The 24,216-nt window shown below is 42.9% G+C and overlaps 1 protein-coding gene across 5 annotated transcripts in view; it reads left to right on the top strand.

Annotated features, from left to right (window-relative positions):
• Window positions 1-293: 293 nt before the first annotated feature.
• The window catches only part of adamts3 (ADAM metallopeptidase with thrombospondin type 1 motif, 3), a 46,765-nt gene continuing 22,842 nt past the window's right edge, over window positions 294-24,216 (top strand). For 3 of the 5 annotated variants that reach the window (XM_049763025.2, XM_049763024.1, XM_049763021.2), the window contains exons 1-5: window positions 294-608; window positions 934-955; window positions 2,701-3,134; window positions 10,671-10,827; window positions 19,848-20,044. In XM_049763025.2, coding sequence (XP_049618982.1) covers window positions 546-608; window positions 934-955; window positions 2,701-3,134; window positions 10,671-10,827; window positions 19,848-20,044 — 873 coding nt within the window. In that variant the 5' untranslated portion in view covers window positions 294-545. The remainder of the gene's footprint in view (window positions 609-933; window positions 956-2,700; window positions 3,135-10,670; window positions 10,828-19,847; window positions 20,045-24,216) is intronic. The other 2 variants (XM_049763023.2, XM_049763022.2) reach the window with 2 other exon arrangements.

Below are 24,216 nucleotides of genomic sequence, written 5' to 3'. Positions count from 1 at the left end.
CTTGTTCTAAGGAAGTGTGGACACTTCTTCAACCATAGTCTTTACATTTACTTTTATTCCCCTCTTGATAAGCTTGAACAAAAAAGTTTTACATCTAAGAGGTCCAAAAAGTTTTTATATATGTCACTCTCCTATTTTACATCCTTTTTTAATCACCCAAACTTGGCGTTTGAAGTGGGGTGTGTAGACTTTTGATATCTGTCGTACGAGAGTATGCGTGGGACGTTTTTTGAGGGGGGGGGGGTGTCAATGGTGACGTCACACAGGGCCGGACTTATTTGGTTTATTAGGCGGAAGCTTGAGGAGGCAGGCAGGCAGGCAGGTCGCGCAGCTGTGCAGCGGCCGAGACGCAAGCGGCGGTGGACCCACGCAAACTTTGGAGTGACAGTGACCCCCAAAAAGTCACGCAACTAGCCTCACTTGCACTCCTTGCGTTATTTCAAAGAAACAAACAAAAACAAGACAGAGGCAACATTTTGCCGCACACTCCATCTCTTTTTTTGGATCAACTTTATTTCTTATTAATTTCCTTGACAAGACTCGTGATGGCCGCGTTGTCACTCGCCTCGTTGGTGCTACTGGGATTTATCGCGACTTCAGCCGCCAAGGTAAAAACTTTGTTGGTCACATGTCTGCTTTTTTTTAACGTTAAAGGTCAAAACAGAAGAGGGACTGACTGTAAGGAGGCAGTGTGTGTGTGTGTGTTGGGGGGGGGGGGGTGCGCGTGCACGTTTGACTCCCTTAAATGCGCGCACTGTGTGAGATGTTGACACACTCCACACATGCACGCCACACACACTTTATACTGTTACATAACGTTTTCAAGAAGGCTTTTTTTTGGGGTTAATTTGATTTTAGATGACACGTGCCATGTACTCTTGTTTGCGTGAATATTTTATTTCATTTCAATAATTTCCTCCCTTTGTCTTGCAGGCTGGTGAAGGTGATCGAGAAGGTGAGTTTCAATGAAAAAGTGGGAGGGGGGGTTAAAGGTTAGGGTTCGCTTCATGTAGACTCATATAGGCTCACAGAAATCACGAATTTTTCAAGATATGGTTTTTGCAGTTGATTTATTGTCAAACAAAAACTTTACAGAATTACACTTTGTGTTTTGGAAAAGAACCAAATAACTGCCTTAGAAAGTTAATTTAGCTTAATGCTAACCTCAGTGCAAAAATCCAAAGCAAAAATGTCACCAAAGTATATTCTTCTTAAATCTTAAGAATTTTTTGCTCAATTTCTCTTCAATCCTGCTTTTTATGTTTATTATATGACGTACCGATTCGGGCATGATTATTGATGTATGTAATTTTGTTAATTTGGAATCATTACATTCGAAATACACACGCATGTAGATGCACACAAGCTTCTAGTCTACCAGGGCTTTGCTTGACAGAACCCGTTAAGACAGGAAGTGCAAATTCCACCTCTGGATCCCTCCACATCTGTTCTCCATCGGGAAGTTAAGCAAGGAGTTGAGTCTCGACATGGTCCACGTCGTACCCCCTTATCCCCCCCCAAACCCTCTTACGCGAACACTTGACCTCTCTTTGCTCACTTCCTGTTTCGCAAGTTGAAAAAGCCCGTTACTCCCACCGAAGGTTTTCCAGGGACTCGTACGCACGTAATTGCCGGTGTGTTCAAGGACTGCTTGGGGGAAAAAGGAATTGTGTATTTTGCGGGAGTGAAAACACACAAACAAAAAATCATGGCAAAAAATGGGGAAAAAAATCCATCTGTGTTGTTCCTGCCGTGGATTTTCACACACCTTTTGTCCAGTTCGTCCATTTTTTTTTGAGGGGGGGGGATTTTCAACCAGCTGAAAGCACATCTGAGTTAAACAGATTAAAAAAACAAAACAAAAAAACAAGCGTGTCTGATGACAGAGTACTTGGTCTTGGCCTCATAAAAGATCTTTTATGTTTTCAAAGCAGATGTGTTAGCATCACTTTTCATTTTGGCAGACCTTACTGGTTATTGTCACTAACACAAAACTTTCATCTGTCTTACACCCCCCCCCCAAAGAATCTTTGTTTTCGTGTTTTTCTCTGGACGTGTAATTTTACCTTCAGCAAAGACACCTGTTTGAATGGCCAAACCTTTTGCGTAATTACAAGGTCTCCGAATGCGCTTTAGCTTTTTTCTTTCCGACCCACCGATCTACACATTTTTCAATGTAGGAGATGCGTCATCCATGTTTGGTATACCTGAGTTAAATTTCACAGTAATTGGACACAAGAAGTTAAAGTTCAACGGAACCCTGGAAATAGCCAAAACCGATCCTAAAATCCTGTTTGTTTGTTTTTTCTTCCCTGACCTGATTTCCATCCAATTTCTTACATTTCATTTCATCTTGCTAAGTAACACTGGCTTTGGGTCTGAATTAAAAAACAACACTAATGGGGCCTGAATTAAAAAACAACACTAATGGGGCCAAAGCAAAGTGTTTTTAGTTCCATTCTAAACCGCTCAAGTGTAATCTTCTGTAGTGCTTCCCAGTGCGCTCAAATAAATACAAGATGACCTATAACAAACGACATGATCGCAATCCGAGCCCACCGACTGTCACCCGATCAAGAATCGAATCCCTGCCAAACCGCCTTGAACTGTAATCCGACGTAGTACCCGGATTTTCCTGACGGAACCCGCTGGTATGGTCTGGTTCTTTTTGATGCACAGGTCCGCTGATTTGTGTTGCAGATCATCTGAAGCGCCGTCTGAAGGAATACGGCTTGGTCACTCCATTCAGCACCGATGCCCACGGACGCTTCCTGTCCCACCTGCTGTCGGCCACCCACAAGCAACGGGTCAGGAGGGAGGCGTCCACGACACCGCCCCCGACGCTCCCACCCACCCCATCGGATCGGCTCTTCTTCAACATCAGCGCCTTTGGCAAGGAGTTCCACCTGCGACTGCGGCCCAACAACCGGCTGGTTGCACCGGGCGCCACGGTGGAATGGCACGACGACGAAGGCTTCGGGACCGCAGGCGGAGCTTCCCGACCCTTCGCCAACCAGACGGCGTCCAACAACGGGACGACGAGGATAAGCTTGCTGAAGACAGACTGCACCTTCGTGGGCGACATCACTGACGTCGCCGGGGCCTCGGTTGCCATTAACAACTGCGACGGTCTGGTAAGTGTGCTGTTCAATGACCTTATCAACGGGCCCGTTTTGGGGCGTCCGGAACTCGGGACTTTTCTTTACGTCAGCATTTTTACAGCGCATTGTTCTCAAGAGGCTGTTTATGCCGACGTTTGTTACGCTTGAGTGGCCGTTAATCGGCGAAGGCCTCCCCGACTCCCTCGAAACGACCCCTTCCCAACATAAAACAGGAGTGGCCTTTTGTGCGGCCCGGGCCAACCGGACCTCCCCGTCAACCCTCGTAAAACACTCGAGCGGTATTTAGAGAATGAATCACCCACGCCCGGGATTCCATTTTGGGATTCCGAGGTGTTAAAAAAAACAAATGCTTAACATTAGGGATAGTAAGGGAACGCCGCCGCCGCCCCCCTCGAGAAAAAAACATTTAGGTTTGCCTTGGCGATAGTCCAAGAAGGTCCAAGAATGTATTTTGTTTTGTGTAAAGAGACATTGAAAATCAAATTAGTAATATACAACTGTTAAAATATTTTCTTTTGATGAAAGTGCAACATCAACTGTATTGCCAATAGTGTCGTCGTCTTTTTCGGGACGTTGACCATCGCTTAGCAAAATGCAACATCAAGAGTTTGTCTTCTTTTTTTTTTAAGAAAGTGCTCTGTCAATAGTTTTGTCTTGCTTTGAGCAAAGTTTGTCTTCTTTTCAAGAAAGGTTATTAGGTCTTATCTTTCCCTCGCTGGATCCAAACCAGGGAAACTGGGTGGCTGTTCTTTATGTTGGCCATACGCCAATAACACATCGCTAACTGTGATAGCGGCTAGCCAGGGGCTAAGCTGCTCTGTATTTGTTGATGGGACAAATATGAATTCGTGCTCTACTACATGTTGCTTATTCAAGGAAAGCAAAACATAGCTTATCTTCACGTTATTCAGAAACTGTGTGAGGCTATTACGCTAGCAATGAGCATCCAGGCTACAAGCGTTGTCACATTTGTGTTATCGTTCGTTCTCCTAAAGCTGAGGCTTGAGTGATAAGAAGCAACGGCGGTCAAATGAAAATATTTTGCATCGTTAGGCAAATTTTGAAGTTGGACGACCGGTCGAGCGGAAGGGACCGCTGCTGCAGATTTATGCTCTCCATAAAGAAAACAGAGTAAACGGAATTCCTTCTCAGCCTCGTTAATGCAGGCGGATTAACGCAGAGGCAGCTGGACAAAACTAGACAAATGCTGTCAAAAAAGTTTTGGAAGAAGAAGCAAACGTCATCAGAAACTATTTTTATGTGTGATAAAATATCGTTGATATAATACAGAATAATATATCTAAATATCCTTCAGAAAAACTGGTGAGCCGTGATTGGCTGGAACCTGACACCTGGCAACCGTGATGTCATTTTCAGTCGACAACAAGTGGCAAAATGGCCGCTCCCTTGAGATGGCTAAAAGCAGGTGGACGTTACCTGTTTAATTCAGATTCCACAAACAAAACTACCGTTTCGACATCTTGCTTCAATGAAAATTTGAGGTGATTTGAATTTTGATGAAATATTGATATTTACGGAGCGCATTGAAAGCAGCTCGTTGTGCATGTGGAGCTCTGTGCCTTTTGTGTTTTTCACCAACCACCCCCTCCAAGCACTTAGTCTGCCTCCTCAAGCACTCCCGGCAGTGATGGTCCCTTACAAAGGTGTCCTTTATGGTCTTCACATCACGACGTATAGTAAGGCCCGCTGGCGTGGGAGTGTGACAGAGACGAGGGTGTGGGAGGAGATTTTTGCGGATCCTTGCTCTGGAAAACTGAAAGCGGCACTAATGTTTGGGTTTGTTTGTAGGAAAATATGCATCAGGTGCCGACAAAGCGTCTATATTTCACTGGACAGTGGCGCATTGACTGCAGAAGTTTATTTCTTCTGCGACCAAGCTTGTAACTCGGTTTACCACTTCCAATTTAATTCAATTTACTAATATATCAAATTGATTCTCCCCTAATTAGAATGAATTAGAATTCCATCAACAATAGAGACTATGCTATTGTGTAAAAATATACAATATTTGTTTTAATGGCTCATTTTAGACATTTACAATGCTAACCTAAAGGCAACTCCAAAGATTTTTTTTTTTTTTTTTGCCTTCAGCTCAGTTTCACTCCGGCAACAGAAAGCTCGTAAATTGACAAAGTTCACAAGCGCTCAGTCAAGGTGCCACTGTGCTGTATATAGCATTTTGAATTGATGCTCCCATTCCACTTATCTACCATGTGAGGATGTTTGTCAAGCAAGCAGGAAAGACGAAGGCGCCGTTCCAAACGAGAGCATGACTGAAAATAGAAAATGAGCCTCTTCCTGTCTTTTTAAAGCAGCCGTGAAATTGGCCCTCGACCTTCCCTGTTGGTCCCCAGCGTCGAAACCTTGTTGAGCCCCATTAGCCGTGTTTGCCGTTATAGTCGATTGGATGCCCTTTTTTTTATTATTATTATTTTGCGCGTATTTTCGCCTCTTGGCGTTTGTGTCAAAGCAGCTGCTAACATGCCAATGAAATGATTTGAACCCCGCATTTGTGTTCGTATTTCGGATTCACATTTGCGTGAACCGCAATAATGACATCCGGCACACTACAGATACTAAAAAAAAAAAAAAAATGATGGAAGGATGATAATAAGCCTGCAAACTTTGCATCCAGTCTTACTGTTTCCGAGATGTCAAAGTAACCAATTACAACATTTGTGTCAAACGAGAAAAGGCTTGCTTGTGTTTTGGGGCTGCTTTGCTCCTCCTGGCATGGGGGGGCTTCCTTGAATTTGTCTAGTGTAGACGTAAACCTTAAAGGCATTTGGATTTGTGATGCCATATTAGTGTGTCTACTATGAAATGCGGAGGAGGTTTGGCTATGTTGGGGCTGCTTTGCTACATCCGGCGTCATGAAAGCGTGCATTACAGACGATGAAGCAAAATGTGGGTGCGGGTATCAGAAAGCAATTTTCTTTGAAGCAGGCTGAAGGAAACAGTTAATCAGTGGCTTGGTGGGAGTGTGTGTGTGTGTGTGTGTCGTGGGAGGGGGCGAGGGGGTCCACACAGGATGTGAGAGTTGTGCTTCTCATATGATGTTGTGGCAGTTAGCTGTCCCGAGGTCATTTGCTTGCGCTGCACTTCATCACGCTGAGAGCCGTGACACATGTGGAGTCCCGCCCCGCCCACCACCACCACATGCATCATTAAAATGCATGCATTACCCAATTAAAGTTTATTTATTAGACTGCTCATGAATGATTCAAAATGGAGGGAAAATGTGGCGGAATCATTTTAATGATGAACTTTATTGGTGAAATTTGAACTTGCGATTATTTGACGTTTAAAAATGGTAAGAACTGGAGAGCTTTGCTGCCACCTTGTGGCAATTTACTGCTAAAGAACGAACTGTTGAAGTGAGTTGAGGAGCTTGGTTTAGGCAGAAACAGTGCTTTGCCGTCATCTTGTGACATTTCGTTGCTGAGGAAATGAATCGAGGATCATTTGGAGAAATGCGGCATCTTTGGCAATTATAAACACGTTTGTGAGATTTGTCACTTAATCGGATTTTTGCATTTTACGGTAAAGCTCGGTCTGTTCCCATCCCACATGAAACGGGGCCTCAAAGCTGAAGTGAACCAATTAAAGTCATGCCTTTATGTATTCCGCACAAAATTGTTTATTAGGAGCTCAGCGTGATGCGGCTCGAGCGTCGAAGCGCCGATGAAGCGTTTGGCGGAAACGTGCCTGCCGCTCTTTGATGCTCCGCGCCCGGCTTGTGCGAGGCCAACGTTTGTTAGCGTGCGATTTACGAAAACTTAATTATAGCCAGCGGTCTTGTGAAGCGCACACTTCCTGTGTTTGCTACCTCTGACACGTGTGTTATGTGTGTGTGTTTAATGTGTGTGTTGGCTGTGAACTGCCTGAATCTGATGCAACATATTGCCGAGCTGTGTTTTGAAATTTCTGACTACAATTACGGCCCAAACGATCATCAATAATGGCGATTATTATCCCCAACGATTTATTCGCACCCCACTTGAAGACTCGTCAGTGGATGTGGATGACCTCGGAAAGAAAAAGCAAAAACACCTGTTGTGAGTTTTCGTGTGGCGCTAGTTAAAGAAAGAAAAAAAAAAATGGCAGGCACTTTCTTGCGCTTGTAATCGCTTGGAATCAACGCCTGTTTTCAAGTAAAAGCAAAAAAAAAAAAACTCCAAAATGTAGTATGGAAGTAAAAATGAACATTTACCGATATGAATGGAAAAATGTGTTGATTAAAAAAATTAAATTCCATTTTCCTTAAATGGCATCACACCACATGCATAGATGGTTTTTTTTTTTTTTTTTTTTTTTTTTTTAATAGCAGGGATGCACACCTCTAATATATAGATATATAGAGAGATAGATTAGTACAGTGACAACGTAAATGTTTGCTACTTCCCAAAATTGCTGCTGCGAGAGGGTGGGGGGGGTTCTCGTTTTTCCATCTTCTTCCTTCTTCTTGTGTGGGTCACATGGCCCAAGAAGGCTGCACATGGCTGGAAAGAGAGCAAGAGGAAAAAAAAATGATAAGAGCAAACAAGTCAGGAATGCAGCTGACCTCCATGTCTTCAAGTGGGCGGAACGCTTGGTCGTTCCCATCCTCCTCAAAGTTCACGTCTGCGGCCGGCTGGCCTCCCTCCCCGTGTAAACGACACATACACGCTTCCTGACTTTTCTTGTCACCAAATTGAGTCTTCCTATTCTGCGATTTAAAATCGTTTTTTTTTTTTTATTAGTTCCGAATTTACAGTGATCGCTGTGATCAAAGCATTTGATCTACTGTGGTTTAAATTCTCGACTTTTGTCCCCAAAAATGTCGTGAATTTTCAATAGGTGACCCAAAAACAATTATTATTATTATTTTTTTTTAAATGAGCTTTACTTGAAAGTCAAGGTTGCCACTGTGCCGCGTAAATGGCATCACGGGGAAGACACCGGCAGGTGTTTGCACCATTTGTCGGGCCGAAAAAAAAAAAAAATGGCGGGGGGGGGGGGGATCAAGACTGCTGTGTTCCATCACTTTAATACCCCAGCTTCAGCCCGGGCCAAGCAGACAGCGCTGCCCTGCCAAGAATAACATGTGGCATTGAGCTGAAGGGCTCCAGTTGGTCAGAAACGGCCCCTTTCAGTGCGAAAACCTCTTAGAGGGCTCGCTATGAGGCGGGACAGTGGCACCTTTCAGCCGCCATGTTGTTCAAAGGTGTGTTTGCTTTGCAGAAATGCGAGCAAACCTTCGTCATCATTAGCTGCCATTTTCATCCGCCGCCTTGAAAGCGCCACGCATCTCCATTTCTTGTCGGAAAGCAAAATCTTGGTCGAGTGCCTTTCTGAAAATACGCAAGGAAAACAAACAGAAAGAGCAAATCGTCACGTTTGGAACCTAAATGCACCACCGAATAAACGTATTTAAGACGCGAGTTAGGTCTTGAAACAAAATGAGGTTAGCGTTATCCGCTAGCCGACGGCTAGCTAGCTGAAATTATTGATGAAAGGAATAAGTAGATGGTCTCATTTTCCAAATTGCCAATTTAGAAAATATTTTTGACTCTCCCATACCGAAACCTCGACGTATTAGTGAAAATGTAAACATTAGCGCTACTTGTTAGCCGGCGACTGGCGAGCAGCCGTATGCTTTGCTTTAAACATTTAACGTGACATTCATGGTTGATTTTTGTGTATTTGTGTGACAGTTTACGGTAAAAAAAATATTATGCAAATGCCCCTCTGGATTATCATCATAAAAACGACTCAAGATTAAAAAAGTTAAAGATAATTTGCAAACTCGGTGCGTAACATCACAAAGTTAAAGCCGCTTTATTTTGTTTACACTTTTTAAGCTGATTTAAATCTGCCAATGCAGGAAAGTATAGATTATAACAATGTGTTTGGCAGCAAAAATGCTGCTAGCTCAACAATGAATCTATTTCTGCTAATGGTAAAATATTTTTACATAATTACCCAGCCTGACTTTTTGTGTGGTTATTGTTGAACATTCAATGGCTGGTTTTTTGCTTTTTTTCGAAGGTTAATGTCTGGGTACTGGACCCCGGTTACTTTGGCGGGTCTGATTAAAGCTACTGTTTAGGTGAAAATGGACTTCTATGGCGCAGCAAACAAATGTTTCAAGGACCCTAATTGGAATTTTTGACAGTCGAGTGACCATGCAGTACCATTTGTTTGGCTAAATCCAATCTTTTTCATCATCTGGAAAAGCCAAGGCTAGTTCGACTATTTCACTCGATACTTTACCCGGTCGATTGGTAGCAACAATTGGACGGCAGCTAGCTGGAACGCTAACGTCTCCATCTTCACTCTGCCCTCCTTGTCCAACGGAGTGAGCGTATCAAAGACGTTGGGTCACAACAAGGTTGTCAACGTCTTTATAAGCGATATACTACCAGAGAGACGTTTGGCACTCGCTATATGTGCTCCGACATTCCTTCGCTAAGTTGGGGAATGCAAACGTGTGAAAGGGGCAAACGGGAGCCGTGGCTGGCAAAGACCTTGAAGCCACATTAACGACCTTTTAAACCGCTCGCTCCAGGCTGTTAACTCCCAGGGGAAATATCCCACTCTTTGCCCACTAAATGCTCCATTATGTGCAGGAGCAGGAGCAGCAGCCGATGTTTGCCACTGGGCGCTCACTGAGCCTATGTGAACTGAGCTTTTTCTTTTTTTTTTTTTTTTTTAAAACACCCTATCAAGTGCCCTATAGTCAATGCACTCCAATGAATCACCACTAGGGGGTAGGATAACATATCAATATCTCCATGAATGGGGTGGTTCCTTGTGTAACACTACCTGAACGCAAACAAGAGGGAAACTGAGTAAGCGCTTGAGCTAACAATTAGCATCTATGTGGCGGGGTTGTTACACTGCAAGCAACACTTGGTGCTGTTACATGTGGACAGACTCGATAACATACGTTCTTTATCCTCTGTGAAGACCGACTAATATTACGGCCGTACTGAGAAACTGAGAGAGGAGCTGGCTGTCTTCTACTGCCACCTGTTGCCCAAAAAGCAGAATGAGCAGCACCAGTGAATTTCATTCTTGTTACTTGTATTGTACTTGTTTATAATTCGAGTAAAAGAGTAAAAAGTTGTTTTTATGTGTGAATTTATACATTAGATTTTACTTCTTTGGTGAGGGACTGTTACATTACTCATTGGTAAATTTAATTTCGCAGATTTTATTTGTATTTATTCGTTTTCAGTTTTTGACAGTTTCAACACTTGTTTTACTTCTATGATGATAAAGTTACATTTTGTCATTTTTCAGTTTTGTTTCATTTTTATTATATTTTTGTGGCGATAGAAAGTTAAGCCATTTTCTACTTTTTAATTTATTTCTGCGATAGATTGTGAGCGATTTTTCTCTTTTTTAGTTTTTTATCCATGATAAATGACCGCTGACCTCTCGAGAGTGAGAATATTCTCCCGCAATAATAAAAACAGTGGTGACCATTTTTTTTCCCTTGTATTTTCTTATTGCCTGAGTCCTGATCTTTGCGCATTGCAGGCCGGCATGATCCGGACGGATGCGGACGAGTATTTCATTGAACCTCTGGAGAGGGGCACCCAGGAACTGGAGGACCAGGGCAGAGTCCACGTGGTGTACCGCAGGTCGGCCGTGCTGCAGGGCCCATCCGACATCTCGGTGGACTACCACAAGCCAGGTAAGATGCCAAATGGTGTCCGACTTTTTTGCTTTATGACAGTGTGGAATTAATTTGGGTTTTTGTGCATCGCCACCTACTGGATTGGAGGGTGTAGTGCAGTTATTGTCATAAACGGAGTTGAAAATGACATCATGAGAGATTGTGTATCACGTTGTCGCTTGAGTGCACGTCCCATTTTGATGTAAAGGTGTTAAATTCCAGCTTGTCGCTCAAGTTTCCAGGCAGATGCATCAGATATGACACACTGATTTCAATCCAATCCTTACGCGCATCTCTTCAAGGAGATCGCGGCAATTTTTTGAGTGCGTTTCCTTGGGAATCATCCAAACAGGATTTTTCACGCAAAGCTAGGCTGACGCTCGTTATCACACTGGCCATCCACGTTTATGGAAATGTCGCATTGCGGAACTCATCCGGTGCTTTATCATTTAATCCTCTTAGATTATATCGCAGCACATCAGGTATTTGAATTTCAGTGCCAGTCATGATAACTTGTATGGCATTAAAATGCTACATTAGAGATGTACAATCTAATATTAGCTCTATTAAAATTAAAAAAATAATCTTTGGTGACCAAAATGACTGGGTAGACAATTAAGACTGTTAAGCCTTATGGAATCAGCCTTATTTTTTTCCATGTTCATCCTATGGCATTAAATATACAAGAATTGGAAGAAACATAATTGTCCCAGAATTTTTTTTCACTATCTCTGAGTCACAGTCACATGTTGCCTTGACATTCAGATGATTTCATGCCATGGGACCAAATAATTCTCCCACCTGGAAGAAAAAAAAAAAACTCTTGCGCAGTAGTGACCTTTTGTATCGACCGTTCACGCTTCTGACGTTATGGCGCCACTTGAGCAATTAATGTCAACGCTATTGAATAGAAGAATCCACTGGAGCTGCATGTCGATTCTTTTATGGTGGAAAAAAAGCACAAGGTGTACTTACAAGTTCAAATATATTTCAAAGTTCCTTTTCGACATTTAAGTATTTAAAAAAGAAAATGAGAGGTCATACGAGAGGTCGAACAAAATACGGTCTCCTATTTTTCACCTTTCACATCTCCTCTCGACTGCTACGTTAGCATCTGGCGCTACGCCCCGGCCGACTTGGGAGTCTCCTTGCCACGGAGGTCGCGTAGGCTGTGGGAATTCTACGCTTCTCGGCTCTTCTCCCAGCGTCCGCGTAACAAGAGTCGTATTTTCTTGCTTGGTTGTTCAGCTCGGAGCATTCTGCTGGCGCTCCTCGAAGCAAAACAGCCGCGCGGCATGTCGTGTTTGCCCGTAAAACAAACGCGCGCCGTGCCGTGCGCCAACCAAAGCAAACAGCACGCCGGCCCGGCGGATTACACGAGGTGAGGTGTTAATGGTCGGCCAGCACGTTGGTTCTTTATCGGGAACAGATGATACCGTTATGGTGGTGACTCACTTCCTGTTTGTTTCTTGAGATGATCAAGGCTCTTGCAGGATAACCTGACTGACCCTTTTGTTAGGCCGTGTGCTCCATGTAATTGGATTTCATTCAGAAAAAATTCAAGTTGTATCATATTTTTGTATTTTCCTACTTGACCTCATTATTTTGACGAACTCACAAATGACATTACAGTAAACTGCCCTTCATGCTAGAAGACCACAATGAGTGAAAATCCAATATCCGGACCAAATAAGAAACAATTTTAATTTCATGTAACTTCACGATACATCGAGGTATGAAAGGTGAACTTTTCCGCAACAGCAAGCCTTGCGCATGACATAACGTCGCGACATTCCGCTTGCAAATCACGGAACCTTTCAAAGATTCCGCTGCTGGTTTATTAACCCCATGGAATCCTCTTGTCATTGTGTCTTTCCATCCGTCTGTCTGTCAGCAACGTTCCACAAAGCCAGATGAAAATCGTGCTTGGAAAGTTAGTGTGTGTTGACCCAGCACTTTGTGAAAGTACACACCCACGGGTGGATGTTTTATTAGCTACGCCCACATCATAGAATGAGATCCAGAGCACTGAGTTGAATCAGAAATTCCACCAAAGCCCATCTCGCACCACCTGCTAGACTCATGGTGATCTGAGTGTGGGGGCCAGTGCCGCTGGTTTCGATGGATAGATGAACGGATTGGGTTTTCGCTGGCGGAGGCAGCACTTCACCATCAAACAAGCTAACGGCGCGTTAAACAGGGTTGCAAGGTTGTTAGCCGTAGCCACTAAAAACTCACATTTACATGTTATGCCCCCTTTCAAAGTTCTAAATGTAGTCGGGAAGAACTTCTCGAGTGGCAAAGAAACCCGCCAGTCAGTTCATGTCACCTCCAAGCAGATGGTCCGTGGTTTTACCGGCTGTCTGTAAGTTGGCAAAAAGGAATCTTATTTTTGTTGGCTGTGAGAAGAAATGGTGAAAGGGGACCATGCGTCTCCCTTCATCACGCGCATTAAAAAGCTTTGCGAGGGAAATTCAGCTGGTGTCAAGATGAAATGTCCCTTAACTACTTTGGTGTCTGCCTGGTGGAGATCCAAACGCAGGGAAACATTTCATCATCCGCTTCTACTGTGAATAACATTCAAGAGTCCTCATGACTGGAAAGTGGAGCTTCCACAGCATAGCTAATTGCTGCCTGCCTGCAAGTGACATCACCTTGGGATTTAGGGCAAGGTGTTTATATGATCAAGATGATGATGTACACACTGAAGCCTGCCATACCAAATAATTTTATTGTGGGGTACTGTATCATCGTCGTAGATATGATAGCATTTAGCACAAATGTTATTTACTTATAAAAGAAAATGAATCGGGCCTAAAATTGAGCCCTGTGGAACCCCCTTTTCAAAAGTGATGACATCACAGACAAATCATCCATCAATGGAGGTTGAATTGTAGTCAGAGCAGATGTCCGCCCCCACTCTACCTCCCAGAGATCCTCTTATCGGGCTCGGCAACCGCGGCCCTCCGCCGTCTTGCAGGTCTTTGGATATTAGCTTCCATTTTCACATGTCGGTGGAAATATGAGCACGAGAAACCGAGCGTCTGGGGGGAGCGCCGAAGACCGCCGCGGTCCGGCGGCGTTCTGGAAGGCGCTCTGAGGCCGGCGGGCACAAAGAGAGAGGAGGCAACGGCGGCGGAGGGTTCTGGTGCCGAGCCAGGTGTCGTCACGCTCCAAAGAGAAAAGCGCTGATTTATATTTGTAGCATGGCTGTGCTAAGCTAAGAGCGGGGGTGGCTGCAGGCGGAGGAATTTGGTGAGATGGCAGGAGAGGAGCAAGGTTGGAGGTCTGAGAAATGTCATGACGGATGCTAAGTACGGCGCTTGTAAGATCACCAAATGTCGTACGTGAGGCGTAAACTCAGCTGTCGTAAAAAAAAAAAAAAAAAACTGGTGAAATAATCAAAACTTCTTGAAAATAAACTAAAATAAAGGTTATTGTTGCTATAATTATAATTTCACTTATAATAAATAAAATGTATTTTTTGTTATCGCCCTATTTCGGCTCATGTGTTTATTTTTACCAAATCAAATTTCAGAATTCCTAATCTTGAAAGCAGTCTCAGAATGTTTTGACATAGTGAAGCTTTCTAGCTTTTTTATTTATTATTATTATTTTTTTAATCCATACCTTCTGCCATATCTTGAGTTGTTTAAGCGCAAAGACGTATTGCCGTGTCTCGGGAAAACCACTTAGGGAAGTAATTTACTGAACCGTCTGCCGCCTAACTTTATTTAATGAAACGCTCGCTCGCAATGCTTTGGCATCTGCTGATAACAGCGACTGAATCCTACTTTGGTAATTCTCTCTCTGCTCAAGAAACCAGTCTTGCAAAAACAGCCTTGGCCTTCTGTGTGAAATGAATTCGTATATGTACGAGGCGTCTCCAAGCAATTTACCTTTATCAAGCTAAATGCATTAAAGGTTACTTGGTGTCACCTCGGATGGCTCCTCTAATGTATCGTAAACAGAAGCAATTTCAGATGGGTCAGATGTCAGTGGGGGAAAAAAAAAAACCCAAAAAAACCTGCATCCTCCCCGTGCGTGTTTATGTACTTGAAACAAATTAATGCCGCAAAGCTTTCAAGCCGGAGTCGCTGCAGATAAAAAAGTGGCGATAAGAACCTCTGCATCATTAGCATCAACAAATACATACTCAAGTCAGGATATGAAATCTGTGCTTTTTGTCTCCTTTGTGAGTTTGATGAAGCAGCGCTGATTGTATCACGCTGACATGCCGTATCAGGTACTCTAATCTCAAGATGCGCTGTCATACATTGCAATGTGGTGCAATACATTGCGGTAGAAAATGATACAATAGTGCGACATACCATATGGTACGATGGTACAGTAGATTATCGTACGGATAATACGATACCGATAAATTAGATTATCATAAAATACATATATGTTTGATATAATGTGATACAGCATATATGATATGGTGCAAAATGACACAATATAATCTGGTACGATAAATATGAAACAATGTGATAAAATTAATATCGTATGTTCTCATACGATCGTAACGATATAGATATATTATGGTACAATGCATGCTGATAAAATACAATACGGTACGGGACAATACGGTGCACATTATAGAACGTTTTAGTACGTGAAGATTTAGTACGAATCGATGAAATATCGTACGGTACGATACAATGTGATTGCGATATGATACGATACTAATGACATAATGTAATGTGAATGTTTTAATTACGGTAAATGACAATATCTGAGATTCAATGATACGGAATGAAAGGATTCAATACGCCAAAATTTATATATGCTAACGATTCGCGACGATATGCTACAATACATGAAGCTACGTCACGATAGCGACAATACTGTACAATACATCGCAACGCGGTACAATTAGACGAGCTACAACATTAATTATGCTACATTTCCGTCGGCAGTAGCTGTAAATAAATAAAAGCGTGCGCCCGCAATTTATCTTTGTTTTTGTCATGAAGCAGACCTCGCTTCTAAAGATACTTTCCACGTTATGGCGCGTCTATCGGGTAAGTCGTACCTCTGAGCACTTTCCGTCGGAAACCTGGAGATAATTAGCGGGATGGAAAAGACCTTGGCTGTCATCATCATCGTCATCATTCCACTCGTTTCTCTTAGCTCACATGGCGGCTCTGTCTTTGTCTTCCCCCTCCTTCTTTCTGGTGCCGTTTTGTCAGCCAAATATTTGAAATTCCTGTTGCGGTTACTATAGAGCCGCTCTCATCGGTACACGTTCCGATCTCGATCGGGGAAAAACAAAGCCCTGCGGTGTTGTTTGTGACTTTTCATCGCTAATATGTGAAATTTTCCATCAGCCGATGGTGCGTGATTTGCAGCTTTTCCATCAGATGAGACAAGCAGGAACAGAGTCATCCTCGCTGGAGGAAATATGCTCCGTTTACAAGTATCCTCTGAGGTTTTTTTTTATTTTAAGGTCGTGACATTTGTGAATTTGATCCGTTGTGTTGCAGAAGGCCCCAGAGTGGAAAACAGTTTTCTGCTCGGCCTTTTTTATGCCCACGACATTGGGCTGTTTGTTTGAGAGAAACGGATGCGGGTCACTAAAGTGGATTGAACTCCCCGAAAAGGAAATACAGCCAGCGTTTTCTTCACCCCCCTCCCAAAAAAATGCAGTTCGCACCCCGGCCATGAATGAGGCCTAAGTTTGGCTGCGTGTTGCGTAGTCAAGCCACGGCAACAAGGCCCGGCGTTGTCCGGCGTCGCTGCTTCCAGCGGGCCCAAAACACTTGCGGCAACTTTTATGTCAATGAATCAAAAGAGCGACGCCTATAACCTCCAGAAAACAGCAAGCTGCGGAGCTAGCTAAAACTGACAACGAGAAATCGGATATACTAACCACCGGACGATCGAAAGGGGTAGCTACGTTTTCGGGTTAGCGTTCGTACGGTACTTTTTAAAAGCAATTTCCCGAAAACGTATCAAATCTTGAACTGAATTGTATCACCTGGCAGAATCAAATTTGGTGGTGTAATTGATGCTAACATGTTGTATTAGCCACATACTGATAAGAAACTAGCTTAAGTGCTTCATTAGCGCGTTAAATTTGTTATCAAGTTTTTTTATTGCCTGTCAGATTCTTAAGCAATAGCTTCAGCCTGTTACCACTGCAATGTACGAATATAAAAATGAGGTCATTAAACAACTAACAGCTTTGGATTCCCATTAGCATTAGCCAAGTAGACTGCTGTGTCAACGTTTAGCATGTTTTATTCCCTGTGCATCCGTTTTACAGGCGTAATTAGGTTAATAGTAACATTTTATTTCTCTTGAAAGTCTCTTGGGTTTATTTATTCTTGATTTCTGGCGAATCAGCCGAACTCATTAGCGATCCAGGAGCGTGTGACCCTGCGGGAGTTTGAGCGTTGGCTTCAATATTGGGGCTTGTTTAGTGAGTTTTGGGCCAGCCCATATTAAATTGGCATCACAAAGCCAGTAAGGAGTCGTTGCCATATGAAATGCCCAGTCAAGCAAGTTTTTGCGGTGATACGGCGCGTAATTAGACCCTCGTTGTTATTGTTGTTATCGCTGCCCCTGCGATGTTCGTTTTCAGACGCAAGAGAAAAGCTTATGTTGTGCAATTATCCTCGGTTTCATGTTCCTGGAGGAGGCGAGATCACCGTTATTGTGAGCGTTTAATCAAGCTTTTGTGTCATTTCCAAGAAACAACAAGGGCTGATGGTAATCGTGCGTGCCACTCCGAGTACGGCTTGATTTTTCCTATTGTGTACTTGCAGGATCAGTGAACTCGGCAGTACGGCTGAATCGTGCTTCTTTCCTGACTCCTGGCAAGTTGGCGATTCACAACTTTGTGCTTACAAGGGCCCGAACTTCAAAAGTACAACGAAAATATCGACGGTTCGCTGATTTGCCGTATGGACAAAAATATACACGGCAGTATTTGTACTTCCCGTCCCTGCTAATGATAATCAACCTGCTTTTTTTCCATCCGTCTCCGGTGCATAATTAAATGAGCGTATGACGCCACCGACAGACAGTAGATTTCCACTGTCGCCGACTTTGCCGCTATTTTTAGCCTGCGGCGGCGTAGGCTAGCCTTGTCGCCCCCTCGTCCGGTGGTGCCACGTGTAACCCCCCCCTCCCGGGCCCTCAGATCCAACCACCCCTTACCCTCCTGGTCTGCCGCACAGCGGGGGTCTCCAGGGACTGGTCCGTGGACCCGGAGCACACTAGTGGTCTTAAAGCGGCGCTACTGAGGGGAAGTCCTGTGCCTTTGAAGTAGCCTGTTTACTCATGAGGGTGGCGGTGGAGGGAAGGAGGGAGGGGCGGGGGTGCACAAGAATGCCAGTGTCACGGCGCGAGTGGTGGAGGGCAGGAATTCGGCCCACAATCCCCGGCCTGTAGGAGCCCGGCCCGCGGAAGACGTGGCGGACATTTCTGCCCTGTTTATTTTAGCTAACCTCGACCGCTCAACTAACAGCAGTGTCTGTAGAGCGGTGCATCTCTGGAAAAAGACGAAAAGAAAATGGCCTCTGCTTACACATCTCTCGTTTGTCCCTTAAAGATTACCGTACTTTCTTAACGATAGTGCTCCAGAATCTGTGATTTCTGTTTTTTAGTCTGATCTCTTCTTCAGTAGGAATGAATTTGCATTGTATCCCATTTTAATTGGAGTGATTAGTATCTTAATTGATGTGATTTGTATGACATAAGTAGAGTGGAACGTATAGGATTAGAAACAGGAAGTGTATCATTATTTAGACATGAAATGAGTGTGTCATATCCTAATTAGAATGACTCGTATGAATGGAGGGCTTGAAATACAAAGTGGCGTGCGCGCGGCCACTTCCATCACGTAGATGAGTGTGATCGCTTTCACAGTGCACTACCAGCCAGACCCAATACTGTCAGCTCCAATGCTTCACTTCATTTTCATATCAGACGCAGCCAGAGATGCACACTCGGAAGCCAAATCTGATTTTTCCCTCTTACGTAACCGCAAGGGATCATTAGTGTTCGGCGCCGATAACGATACTGAAGATCTTTTGCTCACGTCTGAGAAAATTTTGCATTGTGTGTATTTACAACCGTGACTATAAATATAGAACATTTATTCTCAGAATCATAAGAATAAAAGAACATATTGTACCGAGCTGGCCAGGATAGCGACGTGAAGGTTGAATCTGGAGAGTATGGAAAGACTTTTTTCCAGAATCCACCATACTGGCAGTAGGGCCCAAAAAAATATTTTTGCGTTTGGATTTTAATAAAAAAAAACATAATGATTTTAATAAAAGTTAGAATAATTACACTGGGCTGTTCCCTATAAAAACTGCAGAGTGGTCAAATGCTGGTGGTCATATTTGACTGAGTAAATCATAACCATGAATTTAATTTCCTGTTTAAGATGTTTAAAATGAAAGCTACTTTTTCGCTGCTATTGTCAGGAAACGGATGGTGAGTTTGTTATATTGCTAACGATGCTTCGTGAAGGAGCTGAGGGCCGTTCGGCGATAATTAATTTGACTAAACACATATTTATTCAGAAAAAGGCCCAAGGCAAGCACGACGTGATGCGAAATAATAAGGCCCCAAAAGAGCCAAGGCCCGATTGCAAAAGCAGCTAATAAAGATTCCGAAGCTACACCCGAGCCCGATCAGAAAATCAGAAGGCGGAATATGATGGCCACTTAGAAGGGATTGCTTCCAAAAATAACATAGCGAAAAGCCGGTTCAACCAGAGGACAAAAACCTGAGAAGCAAACTCAGCAAAGTTGGACTGAATAGAAATATCTCAATCTATTTTTAGATGAGCAGGATTCATAGTTGATGAGTAAAGTTGTTTGGCAAGGGATCGGATCGGACCGAGGTGGGGCGCAATATTGTCGTGCCCCGACCCCAGCCACCAGTTGAAATAATTGGATCGTGGAGGACACATGGAGTAAGTCGCCCAAGTCGCGTCCCAGCAGATAAGCAGATCCTGGACGTACGGATGACTGTGAATCTACGAAAGGATATCATTATTGTTTCTTTATTTTCAGAAGCGGAGTTGCCAGACGTTCCCGGGACTCTGGATACAGTTGCGCGGCAGATCAACGAGACGGTCCAGCAGCGCCGACGGCGGGACGCCGGCGAGAACGACTACAACATCGAAGTCCTGCTGGGAGTAGACGACTCGGTGGTTCGATTCCACGGGAAGGAACATGTGCAGAACTACCTCCTCACGCTCATGAATATTGTAAGTGTGGCCATTCTTTCAATAAGCGGAAAATGAAGTGAATCGTGGCTGATATCGAAATGATGACGATGCGTGGCGCGGATTGGGCGCCTCAGCGTATGTACGCTGAAGCCACACTTGATATAAGGAAACACACACACACACACACACACGCTCAGCAGGGGAGGGTGTTTTGTGTGAGAAGGCATGCTGCGAAGACACGGGTTTTCTTCGCAGCGCTCAGCAGGAAGTGGCCACGCCGAGCTGCCTCCGTCCTGTCTCCTTGCGGAGATTAGCTGCCGTTAGCGTGCAAGCGCACGGCCTGCCGAGGCTCATCCTACTGTACTGTAAAATGTACATTTTGGCATATTGCAACCTTTGAAAAAATTATGATTAAGTTACATCCTGAGTTTAATGTAAACTCATTTATACGACTAAATTATTCAAATTTTTATTTAAATTAATTTCTATTCAATTAATCATATATATATAATATAATATATATTAATATATATATTTAATTAATCATTTATATAATATATTGTAATAATAAAATATATTCATATATATTTAATTAATCAATTAATTTAATCGTGTATATGTATACATATATATACGTGTGTGTGTGTGCGTGCGGTCATTAGCTCAGGACCCTCAAGGAAGGGCGTGGGTGGCTTTGCTGGTTTGTTAAGGCTTCCATCATCGTCAGCAGACTGGTTGCTGAGGAACAAGCGTCCAAATTCTAGACCAAAAGCATTCCGGCTTCTTCATGAGAATAGCTCATTACGGGAACAAAACAATGGCCTTGCTCGTCTGCCTCCTATCAAGCTTTGACGTATGAGTTGTAATTACAGGCTCCTTCAAGACACAATTACAATCAATGAGTCACACAAATCGGGTAGCCGGGTAAAGAGTCACCAGAACTTGTTCAAAGAGTCATTCGAAAGTTCAAGAGTGTGGGCCCTGATATAAAATTGGGTGGACGTGTCTATCAAAAACACAACACGCGTGCAAATTGTCTTCATTTTTAATAATATATATTTTTTGAATATTTGACCAGTTTTTACTCATCTGAAAAGTTTGTAGCTTTTACTGTATATAATGAGCTGCTCATACATTTATTGGGGTCATAATGACCCTCTGACTACAATGCGGCCCGCGAAAAAAAAAGTTTGACACCCCTGATTTAGTCCAACAACAATTTAGCGTCCGTCGTAGACTCATAGTTTGTATTATTTAAAGGATATACACAGATGGTATTTACACATAATTGTTTCTTGCAGTATAATTTATTTCCATTAAGAACTTAGCACTAGCTTGCTATGAAGCTGTCATGCAGCTTAACCTTTCCAAGAAAAGAAATACATTGATCCATCTGTGGAGCTCAATAATACCAAACCTAACATATTTGCGATACGAGTGTTTTGCTGGCTCGTCACAAGCTCCAATCAGCGCAGAGCCGGAGTGTGACCACTTTAAGAGAAGAAGAAGGGAGGCGGTGCAAGCTTTGAAGTGCCTTATTCTCGCTCGGGTATGATTACGCTATACAGACGCCGTGCTGAAAAAGAAAGGAGGAGGGAGACCAAAAAAAAAGCATTTAGTGCCGACTCTTACTCTCGGTCACAAATCTTATCACGGCTGCGTTTCGATTTATGATTGGATGAGTGAGTGAGTGTGTGTGTGGGAAGAACTTGAGGTCTACACACAATTGCTTCTTTGCTTTGTGCTGCAGTGGAATAGTTTTTGTTGAGCGGACAACTTTGATATTTATTTGGCGTATTTAAGGCAATTAAACAATTCAATTTGACGCTACTTTTTAACATAATACCGTGAAATACCTGAAATTCCTCCTTTGTTCCTTTAAGTGTCACCATCAAGTGGTCGAAAGTGGAATTGCAATATAATATATGAACAGATCAGTTGAATCTTTTTTTTTTTTAGAAATATTTGCACACAAAAAAATAAGTTTGGAAATGCATTTACTATTCCTCCTACTTACTTTTCACCTTTTGTATTCAAACATGCATGCCAGGCAGTCAATAACTGGAGTTTACCCGCAGGAGTGCATGTGTGAGTGGCAGCCCGGGATTGGTTGCTCACCCTTGGGAGACCCCCCCCCCCCCTTCCTCCCCCTTCCCCCCTAAGGGCAGCATTGAAAATAGATGACTGGCTCTCAACCTGCATTTCTCGGGATTGCATCGCAGTAACATCATATGGCTAAAGTTTGCTCAGTTCCGCTCGCAAATTGCAGCTCGGTGTTTGAAAGCCGCTGCGGCGCTGCTTGTGTTTTTATTCCATTACTGTCCCATTGTGCCGGCGACATGATTGGACAATCAAGAAAAGGATGTATATAAATAAATTGGTGTTATCGCGCTGGAGGATGGAAATTGAATTCGTCGTGGACCTTTTCTGAGCATCCTTCTGTCCTACAGTGGAACGCAGATGGAAATAGAAGATTGTTTTCTTTTTTAATTTAGCTCCATTTATTTATTTTGTATTGCGGTCAGACCTCGACCAAGCCTGTAAATGGATTTGCAACTTCTGTCTCTAAACGATTAATCGGTATTAATTTAGTGAACGATTGTCGACCTTTGCTAAGAAATTAATTTCATTCCAATGCTTCAATCTCAGACCAAGCAAACCGGATCAATATATATACTATATATATTTTTTTTGTCTTATGAGGGCTTTTGAGATCAGCTGTGTTTTTAAAATCTTTGCGGAAAAGAACTCTGCAATAGCTTAAACGTATTTCTCAACGTGTGCGACGAGCGAGTTTGGAAAGATGGGCGGTTGAATCTCAGCAGGCTCAAGGCAAATGAACGCCTCGCTATGCCAGCCTGTCTTCTCACTCAGAATGGCCCCGCTGGCTAATGAGCACTTTCCATATTTCCAGTCTAGAAGATGGACATTTCTTTGCATCTTCTGATTCGATTGACATTTAGCTTGCAGTCAGTGGGCCGGCCGACGGCACAGCAAGGTATGCGGATTACGTGATTCAGAATCAGACACTAAACGACATGTAAATTATATGGCGGGGGCGGGAAGATCACCGCCTGAACGATATACACATATAATCCGAGGTCTATTTGCGGCATTGTTTTTAGTCAACCATAGTTAACGATCAGTTTTGAAATAGTCTTGATGACACCACGATACAACGGTGCCTTTTAGATTTTTGAGCTACACACACCATAGAGCAACACTCACAGGCATATTCTTTATCCTCTGCCAAGAAGGGATGATCTGAGAAGATGAGCAAGGATCTGATAATCCAGGAGTGTAGTGGAGGCTTTTTTTTTTTTTTTTTTTTTTTAGTGTGGCCTTAATATTTCTTCGTGTCTGCCGGATCTATTTCAATGGGACTGTTATTTACACGTTCAATAAATGGAGAAAAAAAATAGACAAATGCCACGACTCCCAAAAATAACTCGCAGGGTACAGCTGCAGGATTCCTGTAAGCCTCTTGAATATTTTCAATAAAGGACAAGCTGAGGTTGCTGCAGTACTAAATCACAAAGAGCAAATTTTACCTAATTCAATATTTATTTTCTTTTAGGGCCTGATTATAAAAGCACTTCCAACATGATGAAAGTGGAAATGCCAGTAGCACTCTATATTATTGCACAATTTGTGTTGAAATATCCCCCGCCAATCACGATAATCAAGCAAAACTTTGTTTTTTAAAATTTATATGTAATTTGTGTTTATTTTGACATTTTAATTTCAACTGGGAGTGGCAATGAATTGCCCTTTTTTAGCTGTCTAGGCATTATTTTATTCATGATATATTTTTAATGAATCTGCTGATTAACCCGTTATCGGAATTGTAATCTACCAAATATCATCCGTAATTATTTTTTAATGAACCTGCTGATTAATCAGTTCTTGGAATTGTAAAATGCCAAATATCAGCTCATTTATTCAGTCTTTAATTTTTTTTAATCACTCTACTGATGAATCGGTTGTCAAAATTGTAATGTGCCAAGTATCCGCATCAGCATCAGCCTTGAAATAAAAAAAAATAAAAAAATTGATGAGTCGGGCCAGAGCGAATACAATATATTTTTACCAACCAACTGGAGGGCAAGAGCCAAATGAATACTATGATTATAGCGGACTCTTGAAAATGCCTGCATGGGGAAAAAAAAAAAAGGCTCACGTCGTGCCAACCCCTTAAGTAGCCCATTTAA

The sequence above is a fragment of the Syngnathus scovelli genome, chromosome 3 (assembly GCF_024217435.2).
Source record: "Syngnathus scovelli strain Florida chromosome 3, RoL_Ssco_1.2, whole genome shotgun sequence".
Taxonomy (NCBI): Eukaryota; Metazoa; Chordata; class Actinopteri; order Syngnathiformes; family Syngnathidae; genus Syngnathus; species Syngnathus scovelli.
Note: the sequence above shows the minus strand (reverse complement) of the source record. Positions and strands in the feature narration are given on the sequence as shown.